This window comes from Aristolochia californica, unplaced genomic scaffold, assembly GCF_029961685.1.
Source record: "Aristolochia californica isolate CCGP_79_NKW_82.1479 unplaced genomic scaffold, dmAriCali1.0.hap1 SCAF_3, whole genome shotgun sequence".
NCBI classification, from domain to species: Eukaryota; Viridiplantae; Streptophyta; class Magnoliopsida; order Piperales; family Aristolochiaceae; genus Aristolochia; species Aristolochia californica.
Window position 1 is genome coordinate 2892354 of NW_027181992.1, and position 15781 is coordinate 2908134.

General features: G+C 38.0%; 1 protein-coding gene across 6 annotated transcripts in view; it reads left to right on the top strand.

The window, feature by feature from the left end:
* The first annotated feature begins 1023 nt into the window (after positions 1 to 1023).
* LOC137959028 (protein unc-13 homolog) overlaps positions 1024 to 15781 on the top strand; it is a 31871-nt gene continuing 17113 nt past the window's right edge. For 2 of the 6 annotated variants that reach the window (XM_068806288.1, XM_068806291.1), the window contains exons 1-15: positions 1079 to 1212; positions 1513 to 1591; positions 1696 to 1774; positions 1857 to 2032; positions 2131 to 2195; positions 2439 to 2712; positions 3721 to 3787; positions 4606 to 4759; positions 6455 to 6622; positions 6701 to 6811; positions 11023 to 11232; positions 11355 to 11456; positions 11711 to 11941; positions 12517 to 12591; positions 12912 to 12992. In XM_068806288.1, coding sequence (XP_068662389.1) covers positions 1767 to 1774; positions 1857 to 2032; positions 2131 to 2195; positions 2439 to 2712; positions 3721 to 3787; positions 4606 to 4759; positions 6455 to 6622; positions 6701 to 6811; positions 11023 to 11232; positions 11355 to 11456; positions 11711 to 11941; positions 12517 to 12591; positions 12912 to 12992 — 1722 coding nt within the window. In that variant the 5' untranslated portion in view covers positions 1079 to 1212; positions 1513 to 1591; positions 1696 to 1766. Of the gene's footprint in view, positions 1040 to 1078; positions 1213 to 1512; positions 1592 to 1695; positions 1775 to 1856; positions 2033 to 2130; positions 2196 to 2438; positions 2713 to 3720; positions 3788 to 4605; positions 4760 to 6454; positions 6623 to 6700; positions 6812 to 11022; positions 11233 to 11354; positions 11457 to 11710; positions 11942 to 12516; positions 12592 to 12911; positions 12993 to 15781 lie in introns of those variants that run through there. The other 4 variants (XM_068806290.1, XM_068806289.1, XM_068806292.1 and 1 more) reach the window with 4 other exon arrangements.

Genomic DNA, 15781 nt, shown 5'->3' on the forward strand with positions numbered 1-15781 from the left:
GTATATATTTCAGATGCAAAAAAAAAATAGACAATTACAAATTAAAACATCAAATAAAATGCAATCTAAAAGCAAGAGGAGGTAGAACTTGATTGTCTCCTAAAAGGTATTTGATTTTCAATTGCGACTGGATAAATACAATAAGTATTTAACTGGACCCATAAGATTAAGCATAAAATTGAATAAAGAGCCCGAAAAGGGAAATATTGATGAGAATATTTTTGATAGATCTATTACATAAGATAAAAAAAAATGGGAATGAATATTTTATTTGTATAAGGTTATTGGTGGTAGACTAAATATTATGATTTATTATATTCATTTCAATTTAATATTTTTACCTAAGTGAGATACTTTTTTCTCGATTCATCAAGCTAAAGGGGTTCAATGTGAATTTGATCAACTGAAAATTTATGTGGGGGACAGGCATTTATCTGTCTTTATTTATAACAATGTACGGGAGAAGTCTTTGCTAACCTTTTCGGTGTTGACAAATGACAAGAGAGGAGAGGGCTTGTTGTGCCTATGTCAGTCAATTCACCAGGCTAACCAATTCAGGGTGAAAATACATAAATACTTTTTATTATATACAAAAGAGTCACTATGGTACATACACATTTGTCAGCAAAGTTATACCCATATATGTCACATAAGTTGCATACATATTAATTCGAATATCTAACATTGCGAAGGTAGAAGGCATTTCTATTTTCCTTGCATTTCAAGTGAATTAAAACTTTTTTGTCTTCGCTTAGCCCGATCCAAGTGTAATTACCATCACCCAAGCGAAGGCCAAAATTTGCGGCTGTTCTGTTTTCATTGATGGTTCCAATTTTGCTAAAAGTGACTATTCCCTAGATATCTACCGTCTCAGGCTGCATCGTCAGCAAAGGCGAGCCCACCACTATCAGCTTTCCAACTCGGAGTATCCAATTCCGGCCTGGTCGGTTCTCGTACGAAAATTCGAAAACCAATTCGGACTCCCAACGCGTGCCTTCACGGTACAGACACCTATCCTAGAGAGCGGATTCTCTTTTATGTACGTCTCAAATCTCTATTGCCTGCTCGATCACTAGTCTCCACACTTTCATCCTGTATTTTTTCCCTCCAATTTTTGTCTTCCTTCAAGACGAGAAAACCCGTCGCTTAGAGTGCAAAGCTTAGTACTCTGCGCCTTGTGCAGAATTTTATCTTGTTTTAGACTCTTCAGTAGTACGTCAAATTCGCATTCTCTTCGTTTTGTATTCTTCATTTTTTTTTCCTGAAGTATTCAGGAGTTTAGTTAAGAAATTCGTTATTTATTTGTGAAGTTTTTTTTTTCTCGAGTTATTACTCGTATTTGATTGGCGTGATTTAAGGTTCTGTGCAAGTCTAGAATTACTTTTGGTAATTCATTTGTTCGGGCTGTTTGAAGTGTGTTAAGTGGGATTATGAACGTAGATTTTTAGATTTGGCCGTGGAATGAAGTGTTGGACTCTTACATGTCTTGTAATTGATTTGGAAAATATTCAGTGGCGTCTCTTTACAATTTGTCAACATCTTGCTGCTGAGACATTTGCAATCTGGATTATTAATTGTCAGTGCCATATTTGTGAGCATTTTTGCATTTGTATGTTTTTTTGTTGTTTTGCTCTGGAAGTGTATACATAGTTGGAATTCTTAAATAATGGTTTTCGTATTGATGATCCAATGCAGCTCATAAATACTTCAAAATAGGGAATTTTTCTATGTGATGATCGACGAGCTGTAAATTTTCTTCTATAATCATGGAAGAGTAAGCATCCTTCTTGCATATTCCTGTGTCTAGTGTCTATTTGGACGAATCTTAGTTTGTAATGTCTTCCTTATTGGTGCAGGGAAATTGCACTTGAACTTATCCAACGCTTCCGACGAGATCGACGTGTGCTACTTAGTTTCATATTGTCAGGTAGCCTGATAAAGAAAGTTGTAATGCCTCCTGGTGCAGTTTCATTAGACGATGTTGACCTAGATCAAGTCAGTATTGATTATGTACTCAACTGTGCAAAGAAAGGTATAAACACATTTCTCTCATATAGATTTGTCGAAGTTGTAATTCCTCTTTTCTAAATTAAATTTTACTGGTGGCTGGATGAATGTTCCTCGGTGTAGGTGAAATTCTTGAACTCTCAGAAGCTATTAGGGATTACCATGACAGCCTAGCTCTTCCACTAACGGTAGGCTACAATCCCAGTGCTTTAACTGGTCTACTGTTTTCTGAATATTTATGTGCAGTAATCAACTTTGTCTCTCTTCTATGATTATATAAAAATGGATACCCGCTGACCTTTTCTTTTGTTAATTTTGTGTTTTAAGCATTTATTTGCACGATGTGGCTGCTTTATTTTTTATTTTTTGAAATGATTCTGAGTGGCTGCTTTATTTACCAGTCTTAGTTCTTGTATGCCTGTCTTTTTCAGACTAATGCTGGGTTTATTGAAGAATTCTTTCTGGTGACAAATCCAGAGGCATCTGGGTCTCCACCAACACGCCCACCTCCACCTATTCCCGTTTCCACACCAATTGTCACAAGTTTATCAAAGTCACAATCTCTTCATTCTGGACAGTTTCAGGAACTTACTGTTGATGACATCGATGATTTTGATGATGAAGAAGTAGAAAGCCCGAGGACCGCAAGGCCCCTTCCAAATGAGGCTGTTGATCTTGTATTAGGATTCCCTCCTTTTGCTACTGGTAATCAGTGCACTGGGTGTCTAACTATAACTTTCCTCGTTGAGACATTATATTTGCAACCAAGATCGTTCAGTGTTGTGGACCAGTGAGCATCATCTGAGCTTGTCTCAACTATGTCAGGGTTAGGGACATGAATCCACTTTCTCCTTACTGTCTGTCATTTGCTTGTTGATTGATCGGTTGATCTTCTCTCTGTCTTAGCTCCCCACTTTAATACATGCTATCTTTGGGCTTTGTCTATTTCTATTCATTCATCTAATTGGATTGGCAAAATCCTTCTAATAGGTGCCAGACAAGGTCTCTGTCGAACATGCCCAAGTGATCTCATTGGCTCTCCCTTATTCTTGTCATTGGTGCTATTTATAGTTTCTCAATTATATTTATTTCAAAATTTTCTTTTGTTTGACCATATATGGCCTTGTCATCCTCATATTTGCTACCTTCATCTTCTAATAGCATCTAATAGAACTTGCATTCATCACTTTCCTCACTCCTTTGTTGCATAGGACCCTAGTAAGTAATCTCTACTTCAGCTCATCTACTTCTGCACTGTAGTTTATGTCCTTGTTAATTTCTTCTTCCTCGAGAATATATCAAGCCCTACTAACAGAGTGGGACTCCATTGAGTATGATTTGGTCCTCAATTAACCGTATAAACATATTCTCTTGATTTTATAATTTAATTTTAGGTAGGATAACTTTGAAAGCTTTGGGTTCTAAGGTCTTCTTCCATTTTTCCTGTTTTTCCTTTTTTATCAGGTTTAGATTCGTCCACCAATTCTGTGTCATCAGTATGTAACATAAATCATGGGGCAATCTCTTGAAAATGGTTGTATATTCATCAACACTAAGAGCAACAAGATGAGATCTTAAACTGATCCTTGGTCGAAGCCCATAGTGCCAGGAAAACAACATGTGTTTCAACCCTTTATTTCATCGGAAATAGTTTTCTTATTGTAAAGTGTGTTTAGTGCAACCACTGATGTTTAAGTATTTGTCTGATTCTAGGTCTTTCAGATGATGATCTCCGTGAAACAGCATATGAAATCCTCTTAGCTTCTGCTGGGGTTGTTGGGTAAGTGTGGGGGTTAGTACACTGGGAAAAGTAGATCACCAAGGGAAAGAGATGGTGAAATTTTATTCTATGGTGATTCACTTTTTGTAGACAATGTGCTTTTTGTGTTAATGTGTGTAATGGAAAATATAACAGAAAAGGTGGGGCCACTTAGGTTTCTCTTTTAAATCTGTAGTTTTTTTTAATGAAGGCAATAAAGAGTTAATTAGAAAGAAAGCCTACAAGAGGGGACCAAAGAGGGATGCACAATAATAAAGAACTAAAAGTAAAAAAAAAAAGAAAAATAAATGGCTACATTAATTTTCCTCCTTTGTGGAGCGGACCTTTGGTTCAATGTGGGGCCTTCTAGTGTGAGGCCTTGAGCTCAAGTCTCGTTTGGGTATATGGGGTTCAACAATTAAAAAAAAACAAGAAGAAAGCCACCATGCATATATCACTGAAGCAAGAAATGGAGAGATGATTAGAGATTTTAAATCTATGGTTGAGATGCACAATGAAATCATTCTACATCATCTCATTAAACATTCTCTAGGAAAAAAAAAATTCTACCCTTAATTGAATTTTTTTTCTCTCCATTGATTGGAGACAGGGTAATTCAATTTTTTCCAGCCAATGTGAATTCCACTAAACTTTCTCTTGAAAATTCATATTTCCTTCCAACTTTTTTTTGTGGACTAACTGGACCTATATGATGCTCTCTTGAGAATTCATATTCCCTCCCAACTTTCTTCGTGGACTAACTGGACCTATATGATCATCTTTCTGGTTGTGCTATATGATGCTTTCACATCATAATAGTTCATTTTTTCGACATACAGGGGCCTCATAGTACCAGTTAAAGAAAAGAAAAAAGATAAGAAATCCAGGTTGATGAGGAAGCTTGCTCGAAGCAAGAGTGACAATGTTGTGCCGCCCTCTCAGCGCACAACAGGCTTGACTGGTTTGCTAGAGACAATGCGTGTCCAACTGGAGGTATATTAATATTTCTCTTGAACTTTTCGGTTCACCATTCTGTCTTTATTAGAGATACATACCGGAATTTCTGAAGCATTTCTTAAGATACTAAGAGGTGGATGTCTCTTTTCAAGTGGTTCTTGTTATTACCAAGGAAAACTAATGTAATGCTATTCAACTGTAATGAGCTGATGAGGTTTATTTAATCTCTGTCAACTGAGATTGGCAATCACCTTCCAAATTTTTCTGCTTCCATTTCACAAATCATGAGACATATTTTTTGTTTAGTCAAATAATGAAGTAAAACAAGGATGTGTAAGTTTATTCTTTGTTCAGAAGTTTCTTTTTGGTAGTTTTCTTGTAAGAATTTTTTATGCTTTAAAGTGCAGTCATTTATTTGGACAACCTAAAATATTTTTGATTAAGTGTAAGGAGAAAAGTATCATCCTAATGTTATTAGAAGCAATATCATTCACAATGTTATTAGAAAAAGTATCATTCGTTGTTTGATTGTAGTCCTTTATTTTGTTTTATTAACCCTTTTCATTTTCTCCTTCATTTCCTTGTTTGTATCTTATGGGTGCTTGGTTCAAACACTTTTAAATTTTGATCTAAACTTCTGATCCTTGTCATTAGCGACACGGTTAACATTGCTCATGAACTCATATGGAATCGATTCATATCGGATAAACTGAATTTTGTGGCCATCCTAGGTGACTTTAATGAACAGGTAATAAGGCCTCAAACAACATCACATGACATAAGTGGAAATTTATACATTTAAATAAAAGGAAATTTATCTTAGAAAGATATTTTTTCTTGGGACGTTCACAGATCACTGTGGAAGTTTTTTTTTTTTTTTCTTATTCCTCATCAGTAAAGGCTAATTTACACTGAGAATGCCAAATGAATTCATTATGGCACTTAGATGAGCAATTTCTCCCTATTTAATAACTAATAATAGTTATATAGGTACTTCATCAGGGAGTAGATCTTCCTGATCTTTTAGTTGTGGCTCTTTTCCCTTTTAGTTGCTGACACTTTCCTTTCGATGTTCATCAGCTTTACCCTTTTATTTTTTGTAGGAAAATTTATGGTAAAAGTGGTTTTTCCGCTTTCATATATGTTGCTTTTCTTTAATTAAATTCTCATCATTTAAAAAAATATAGATAGGTACATTTTGTGGAGTTTTTTGTTTTTTTGAATGATATTCCCGGTAATTTACATCCTTGGATTTCCCCTTCCCTGGAAATTCTTTCTTCCTGCAAATGTTCGGGCTTACAGTCTTTATTCTTGCACCTTTACCTGGTTATTTATGATACATATTTGGGTATTTGATCCTAGTCTGAAAATTCTGATCAGGGGAACTATGGCTTAAATTCCTTGTTGAGATTTGTTTCAATTCTAATGTTTCTTTTGTTTGGTTATGCACTGGGGAGTTTTTCAAAGCCACCCAAGCTCCCTAGAACTGATGTAAATGGAATAAGTGGGTTAAAAAGTGTCTATTTTTATAAAATTTTACTTTTAGGAGCAATAACCTGGTTGTCTCCAAAGGTTTAAACCTTCATTATTTACTAGTAAACAGTTCTTGAAAAATGATCATCGGCTCCATCTTTTTTCAGGAAATGCATGCTTTGTTGTATTTCATTGTTTTTTCATGTATAACAAAAAGTATTATTTTTAAAGTCTTTGTTCTGAAATAATCTTTTGCAGATTTCGGAGGCAATGGATGTCAGAACAAGGCAGGCATTGCTTCATGCTCTTGTAGGTAAAGAGGGGAAGAGAATGGACACCCTTTTGGTTCCTCTAGAAATGTTATCCTGTGTGTCACGAACTGAGTTTTCTGATAGGAAAGCATATATACGATGGCAAAAAAGGCAGGTAAGTTATCATTTTACTGTATTTATGATTCTCAGCATCTTGGGCTTCTGTCATTAAGTTCAATTTTCTTTGCTTTAGTTAAATGTGTTGGAGGAAGGGCTTTTAAATTATCCTATTGTGAGATTTGGTGAATTGAGGCAAAAAGCAAATGAATTAAGAGTTCTTTTGAGAAAGATTGAGGAATCTGAGGTATGTCTCTTTCTCTTTGTAAACTGCTTTATTATGTCATTTACTCTTTATGGCATCTCAATCCCTGTCGAACATTAGTTGCTTTTTTTTGAAAGAGTAAATGGAACATGATTTTCCTGTCATTTTGTTTTCCTATGGTGGCACAAACAGTTCCAAGTATTTCATAAAAAAAAAACAGTTCCAAGTAGGAGAATTTGGGATTGGATCTGCAACAACAAGATGTTGTTGGAGGGCCCTGCTTGTTCCAATAGAATCAGTCAACTGGTTACCTTGATGAGGTGTATCTGCTGAAGAGATCTCATGCTGAGAACTTATGTTGAAGAATCTCAGTGGGGATGAAGCCACTATGGCAGAGGGCAGCGCCTAGAAGCCTAACCAATACCAAACCTGAATAACTATTGGAGAGGAAAAAAAATCAAATGTATCTGCAGCTTGATTGTGTAGGAGTTGCCAAAAGAATGGTAACATGGTCAACAATTTTTTTTTTTTTTTGTTGTGGATTATGCCCCTGCCTGCATCTGGTGTATCTTATTATCTGGTTTCAGGCTTAGCTCTTCTCCGGTGTCTCTCTATGAGTCTAATTGGATAGGTTTTTTGTGGTGTTTTTTTGAACATGATGGTGGTTACTTTCTTTACGTCTCTTGGCGGGCCTAGCCTTTTCTGGATTTTTAGACTTGTGTATTTTTGTTAAAAAAATCCTGCTATTAATGAATCATCAACATGTCAACGAAAAAAAATCCTCTTCATTTCAAAAGGAAAATACATTATATGTTGAGGGATTGCATGCCCCTGATATTTTGCTTCTGTTGAATCATTTGAAGTTCTATATTCAAGTTTTGGGGTGATAGTTATGCCTGGTTATCTCTGTTTTTTTCCATCATCTTAATTCTACCTGTAGAAATAATGTTTATGGTGGTCTATCACTTCATTCAGTGCAGAATTTTCTTACAGGCTGACATCATCAAAATAATTTTTGGAAAAATGGTTTTAGAGATTTCATCAGATTCTTGCATTATATAAAATGTGATAGTGGCAATTTATGGTTGCAAAGAAAAGGGAGAATAAGACCTCCATGTTATTTTTGTTACTCAAGGGTATGGAAGGACATTTGCGAGTGATCAGATCTCATTTCGGAAAATGCTAGGTTCTTGTTAGACTAAGCTTATTTTCTATTGTTCCATCATTATGTGTTCCTGCTTGTGGCCTTAGCAATTGCATTTTTATCCCATTTAGCAGCACACGCATGCATTAGCAATGTCAAGAGTTGGGTAGTACCGTCATGGTTCCTTATCACTCTGCCCTAACCAGATGGCCTGGGTTTTCCAAAGAACTGCTGGTGGAGTTTAGTTTTAGATAGCCCATGGGAAGGGGACCAACGAGCGACAGACTTGGGGAAAAGGAAGAGAGGGAAACTATTGATCATAATTTCCTCTGATGTAGGACACTGGCAGCTCCTAGAAATCATGCTTGGACCATTGGAAAATTGCATGGGCCAATTTCTTGATGACCATGTTTTATTTGCAAATATGCACTTGTTGTGCTTGAGCCACAGGAATTAAGGCACCATGGCTAAGGTGAGGCAACATAGGTGTTTCCCCATCCCCTGTAAAGGCAATTAGAAGGTGCTAGAAAGAAATCCGAGATACTCTTCTGGAGGCAAGAGGGACAAATTGAATCCCTGGAAGAAAGCGACCTAAACATCGCATGCAAAGGACACTACAAAAATAAGTGTTTGATTCTCTCAAGCTTAGAGTTACAAAATTTGCAAGTTCAGTTGGGTATAGAGACACCTCTATGCTGCAACTGATCACATTTGAGAAGCCTTCTCTTCATAAGGCACTTGGTGAAAAATATCACTTGTGCTTGGCCAAGCCTCTAGGCAATTGCAGTATTTGAGATGCGGTAGGAGGTAGGAGCCAGAGGCAACAGAGAAGAGTCCAATTGAGGTACTGGTCCAGATAATGTGATCATCCACAGATGCCTTGATGTATAAACCATTGAGTCTTCCCAGAAGTGATTCCAACTGCAAGATTTCGTGGTCAAACAATGGGTCTTTAAGTCGAGAATCCGATTCCCGCCCTCGATAGGGTAGAAGACCTGGCTGATCGTGAGCTGCTTGTCATGGACCAGTCACCAAAGGGAATTTGGTAGAGAGGGTCTGGCTTTCCAACCAGAGGTCTTTCCAGCATTTGATATTTGTCTCCGATCCTACACTCCTCGTGTGCCTAGAAATTTTCTCTGTTAGCGTGTTGATGGCTTTCCTAATGGATGATGAAGGCCCGGTGCCACCCACAAAGGGAAGGGGCCAATTGTGGATGTTGTATTTTGTGCAAATAATTGACCTCCAGGTGCTGACACCATCCGACCTAAAGCACCAAATCCACTTTATGAGAAGGGACTCATTTAGCTGCTCATCTTCTGGATTCTTAGGCTCCTAATCCTCTTTTATTTACAAACCTCATCCTAGTTTACTAGGCTGTATCTGAAGGTAACCGTGGTTCATCTCCTTACAAAATTATGCTCATGGGGTCACTGCCATAGGATAGGAGAGGAGGGAAAGGAGGTAATTTGGGATGCTTGCTGAAGTTGATTTAGTTAGGTTAAGTCTCCCCACTTGAGTAAGGAATTTCTTTTCCAACCTCTAAAAGTTGTCTTTCTAAGTTTCCAACAATTGGTTCTTAGTCGTTGGCAGTAACTGGTGAACAACAGAACCTAATGTGGGAGGAAAGCAGATTTTCCACCTTGCAATTGAGAAGCCTTGTCGAGGATTGGGCAACACTGCTCGACAAGTTGATCATGAAAAGGGTGGACTTATGCCAATTGATTTTTTGGCTAGAGAGAATGTCATACACTACTAAGCTTTCATGATATTGAGATTTTTATCAGCTAAACTTTCATAGAAGATGATGGTGTCATTTGCTTACGGGATCTTGGGGGTGTCAAGAGGGGAGTTGTCTTCAGAGCTTGAGATCCATCCTCTCTGACGAGTTAGAAAGAACAGCTTGAGATCCATCCTCTCTGACGAGTTAGAAAGAACATTCAGTTGAGGGCTTCTGCAACCAGGTTGAACAAGAAGGGGGAGATGGGGTCCCTTTGCCTGAGGCCACTCAACTCACCAAAGTATCCTTGAGTCGTACCATTGATAAGTGTTAAGGAATAGTCCCACACAGATTTGTGAGTGCAAAGATCTTGAGTTTAATTAGTTGGTAAAAAGGTTTCCTAAGTTGGCTAGTCATTTTGGGATGGGCCTTGGATCCAACTTAACATGGTATCAGAGCGGGTTCTCATATGTGGGCCTACACTAAACTATCTACTTGTAGAGCCACAAAAGAGGGCCTACACCTAAAACTATCCACTTGTAGAGCCACAAAAGAGGGCCTACACCTAAACTGCCTACTCCTAAATTATCCACTTGTAGAGCCACAAAAGATGGTCTACACGTGAGGGGGAGTGTTAAGGAATAGTCCCACATAGATTAGTGAGTACAAAGATCTTGAGTTTATTAGTTGGTAAAGAGGTTTCCTAAGTTGGCTAGTCATTTTGGGATGAGCCTTGGACCCAACTTAACAATAAGGATAGAGATCGTAGATGACGCAATGGAGTTTTTTTTTTTTTGAAAATGTGTGTATAGACTATTAAAAAAAATAAAGAAGTACAAATCAAACCTAGGAGAGAGGGCCTTCCTCCACAACAAGGTGTTGGAGCGAAATGCCCGCCTTAGCCTGAATGTTTGCCAAATGATTGACAGAACGAGGAATGTGCTTCCAAGTACAATTCAAAAGGGAAATTAAATTATAAATTTTTTAGTACATGTCCCAGTGACGCCATGGAGGTCTGATGGAGTTTGCACATCAGTTAATGACGACCTTTGAGTCGCCTTCGTTGCAGAGTGGGCCTGTGAGCTGGCTAGAAAAAAATGAATTCTTTTAAGCAATCCCGAAAGTTCTGCTGTTGTGGAGTCGGAGATACCAAAAGGGCCCGCGAAAGAGAAGAGGAGATTACCATTAGCATCATGGATAACTCCTCCATAGGGGCCGGTTGCTGCCAAAATCCATTTTAGATAGGATTTTGTTGAGAATTTATAGATGATATATCTTTCTTCACTCATGTGATGACCATTTAGTTTGTGCTTATATTTGTTTGAATTTTTGACTTCTTTTCCATTATATGATTTTTGTATGTTAAGTTCCTTGCTCCTCTTATTTCTACAGGCTCTTCCACATTCTACTGGTGAAATCCAACGGACAGATTGCCTCCGATCCCTTAGAGAGATTGCGACTGCACTGGCTGAGAGGCCAGCTAGAGGTGACCTTACTGGATTAGTATGCCATTGGGCTGATGGATATTTTCTTAATGTGAAATTGTATGAGAAATTGTTGTCTAGTGTATTTGATGTTTTGGACGAGGGAAAGCTGACTGAGGTTGGTTTTTGGTTTTTGCTTGATTTTTACACCTTACATGCATGCTCATAACCAAAATTTGTTATAACAGTATATACTAAATAAATGGTGTATTTTTGCTTTCGGTGTCTTTCCTTCACTAGGAAGTGGAAGAAATTTTAGAGTTTCTCAAGTCTACATGGCGCATTTTAGGAATCACAGAGACTATCCATTTAACATGCTATGCATGGGTTCTATTTCGGCAGGTACCATAAATTAATGCTCTTATTTTTTCATTCAGTTCTCTTTGAATTCCACTAGCAGTTATATATATACATATATATATATATATATATATATATATATATATATATAAGATCCTGCCTCTTGGAGGTGAAGATGGATTGTCTTTTACATGCTTTCTTCATATAATTGCTTGGATGCATCTTCGTTGCCCTTAGAAATGTCAAGAAACATGTCACTATATGACCTTCTGATTAAAGTTTGGGCTAGCATGCAGATTGTCATCACAGGTGAACAGGGGCTCCTCCGATGTGCCACTGAGCAGTTGAGGAAAATACCATTGAAGGAGCAGCTTGGTGCACAAGAAAGATCACACTTGAAGAGTCTCCGCTGTTCAGTTGAAGGTGAAGAGGGCTCTCAGGATTTTACATTTATGGAGTCTTTCTTGTTACCAATTCTGAAATGGGCAGATAGACAGTTGAGAGACTATCATCTACACTTTGCTGAGGTGTGGCTTATGTGGTTATCATGCATCACAGATTTGCTTAACCGTCATAGTTTTGCAACAATTTTGTGAATGATAGTATGATTGGTTGAGTTGCAGGTGAAAACAATTAAGTAGAAAAGGAATCACATGTTGTTTCTGGCTGCTTCTTGAGGTGTTAAGGGATCCTGTTGTTTGTTGTTGAATTAAAATTCCACAAACACACAATTTATATAATCTTATGGCAATATAGCAGGACTTGCTTAAGTTTGAACTGGCAACAGGCAGATCAGTTTGCTAAAAGGTGTTCTTGTCCTGAATTTGTTCGTGCTTTGTGGTCATGAAATGGTTGAATTGATTGCCCAGATTCATATAGTTGAATCTAATGTAGTCAGGCCAATGTATTTCTAATGATGATGATCTTAGGAATCTCTTTGTTCTGGAGAAGCTTGACATTAATGAAGATTCCTTTCTAATAGAAAATCCAACAATTACACTTTTAGCTTAGTTGATCATGAAGCTGTCTGCATTGCTTGACAAACAACCTAGGTATTGGAGAAAGTGGCATGACTTTGCTGGAGTTTTTGTGTGCTTTGCAGAGATTGACTACAATGGAAGGAATTTTGACAATTGGATTGCATACTCGAAGGATTATACAGGAAGAACCTGGACTGGTGCGTGGTGCATCGTGTCTTATTTCTTATCTTATTTTCAAAGATCTAGCACTCAAAGGCTTGATTGCTTTATGCTTATTTTTAGCCCTTTTAATGAATTCTTATTCTCATTGCTCTACAACAAAAGTATTAAAAGGCTTGGCTGCACCAGAGCAAACATGTAGTTGTGTTGAAGAGGTTCTAGATACTTATGTGTATGCTAATCATTCTTTTTGATTGATAGTCTTTTTTGTGTCGCCCCTCCTATTTGCTGTCTAGCATTTCCAACTATGAGTCCAACGAAAGATTTCTGAAATGTCGAAAATGTGTCTTATTTTCAGGTTACGCAGATTAAAGTTGTCTCAGATCATGAGCAGATTGAGTCATATGTTTCTTCCTCCATCAAACATGCATTTGCAAGGGTAAGTGGTTTTCTTGTTATTTCTTATTGAAATAGGGACCTTGAAAAAATATAACATTTTATAGTATTCTGGTTAAATAACTCATGTTGCTAGCGCCCTTCTTCATCTTCCATGACTGTTTTATCTGGTCATTCAGTTGTTTGCTGAAAATTCGTGATACAACTACATGAAAATCGATTGATACATTGTTATTTGGCCCTATCGTGCTCCATTTTTTGCTTGAAAGTTTCAATTTGCACTCTTCTTAACATTGAGCACGGATATACTAAATTGAAGTTATAACCTATTTCGTTCATTCTCTCTGAGGATTCAAATTTTCGCCAGAGTGAGTTGCTAACTGCATTTCAGAGCATATTTCCTCTTGTCTGAGTACCAAGAAGGTCTTCTCTCTTTATTTAGGAACCTATATTAGTTAAAATTGGCACTGCCTGGCTCGTTTGCATACTTACTCGAGGCCTCCCATAGTCAAGGAGTGGTCCCCGCCTTGATTCGGGTACCTCATACTAAATTTTGATGGCCTTAGCTTGGTAATCCCAGGCAAGCCGGTTTTGGTGGAGTTTTTAGGAATTCTTCTGGCATCTAGCTCATCTCTTTTGCTGGCCCATTGGGGTATTTTGGATTCGACGACTTCCGAGCTTCATGGTCTTCTCAGCGGCTTCACTTATTTTGTAACCACTACAAGGGCCCTCTTCACATTGAAGGGGATTCCAAGGTGGTGATTGGTTGGTGTGCTCATGCTTCTGCACCTCCTTGGTGCCATTGGGATGTCTATTTTGAAATTATAAAAATTGTTTCTCACTATGATTTTATTTGGTCCCACATCCTGAGTTCCAAAATTCAGTTGCTGATGTTCTTGCTGAGCAGGGAGCTACCCTTCAATCCCTTGTTGTTAGGGGTTTGCTCCCTTGATTTTGTATCTCTCTTTTAGCTCTTTTAATAAAATCATCCTTTTCGAAAAAACCTATTCTTTTCATTCTCATTGGGTTCTGACCTACTACATAGCTCTAATGTTGAAAAGGTTGCTTCAAACTATGAGGACAAACTAAGTCATTCTAGACCAATGAATGTTTATGAAAGAAGAAGAGGACAAAAGAAGATTAAAAGACATTAACTTACTTTTTTAGGAAAGTCACTTTTGCAGGAAAATACTGTTTAAATACTTCTATCAAGGGAAAGTCAGGTGGCTCGTTGTTTGAAGACCTTCCTTCCCTTGGTCATCTATCATGGTCAAGGTGCCTTCCTTAGGGGAAGAAATATTCTGGACTCCTCCATGGCGGCGCATGAGTTATTTAGTCACTACTCCTGTTCTAGCACCCCTCGTTTTGCTTTGAAGTTGGATCTTGAGAAGACTTTTGACTTGGTTAATTGGGATCTCCTGGATGATCTATTTTATCGGATGGGGTTTGGTGACCGATGACAATTATGGATTGGGAGTTGCATCTCTTTGGCCTCCTTCTCCCTCCATATTAATGGGACTGTTTGAGGCTTCTTTAAGGGGACCCGAGGAATAAGAGAAGGATATCTGCTATCCCCTCTCTTATTCAATATCGTGGCTGTGCTCCTCTCATCTATGATCTACAAGGCAAATGAGGTTGGTTGGTTGGAGCCGATTAGCAGCATTGACGAGTTTGACGTTCTGCTTCTTCAATATGCGAATGATACTCTTATATTTGGGGTTGGATCCCTGGATTATATTATGAAGATCTGGGATTACTTGAAATTGCTTCGGGTTAGAAAGTCAACTAGCAGAAAACCACATTGTTGGGGTTTAACATCTACCTGGAGAACCTTCAATCCAAGGTTGATCTATTGGGATGTTCTTTATCCTCCCTTTCGACCACATACCTTGGTCTCCCCCTTTTTACCTCTCGTATCAACAAGGAGCTTTGGAACCCGGTTACTGAAAGGTTGGAAACTTGGCTGGCCACTTGGAGGGGTCGTCTCCTTTCAAAGGCTGGAAGACTTATTCTTTTCAAGTACTGTTTGGCCGGTATCCGTAACTATTTTCTGTCATTCATGCATTGTCCTGCTTCGATTTGCCAACAAATCGATAGATTGATGAGAAAGTTTCTTTGGCGTGGTACTTCTTCGGACTTTAAATATCGTCTTGTGGGATGGAAGGATGTGTGTACTTCCAAATCTAGGAGATGTTTGGCTATTCGGCTCACCAAGGATATGAACATGGTTCTCCTTCTCAAGTGGATCTAGAAATTCAATACTACTAGCAACAACTTTTGAAGACCGATGGTGACATTCAAGCTAAATTGGCAGGTGACTGAAGGTTAAGAGCAATTGCTTCGGAGAGAGCTCCACCTGACTCATTCTTATTTACAACTACACCTTCAGCTTGAAGAACTCTGTTAAAGGCTTGCTCAAGGGTAGTCACATCCTCATTGACCAACAAGTAGGCTCTAATAGCATTATACTCGGGTATCAAACCATCCAAAAATCGGGTTACTTGAATATGATTTTCTTTCTTACGAATGTCTTCAACATTCGTAGTAAAATGATGAAATGTACTAATCTCCTGTAGTACTCCCCTCATCTCAATGGAATTATCTATCACTGATCTAGCTCCACGCTTCATATTAAAAAACTTCACATATAATTCATATATCCTTGACAAATTGCTTTCTTGAGACAAAATGGAAGCCAAGGTAGTCCACATTGCCTTAACAGTACAACAACTTAAAATTTGGTCACTAAATCTGGATTCCATACTGTTGACCAACCAAGTCATTACTAAATTATCTTCTGTCACCCAATCTTCAATAACAGGCACTGGGGGA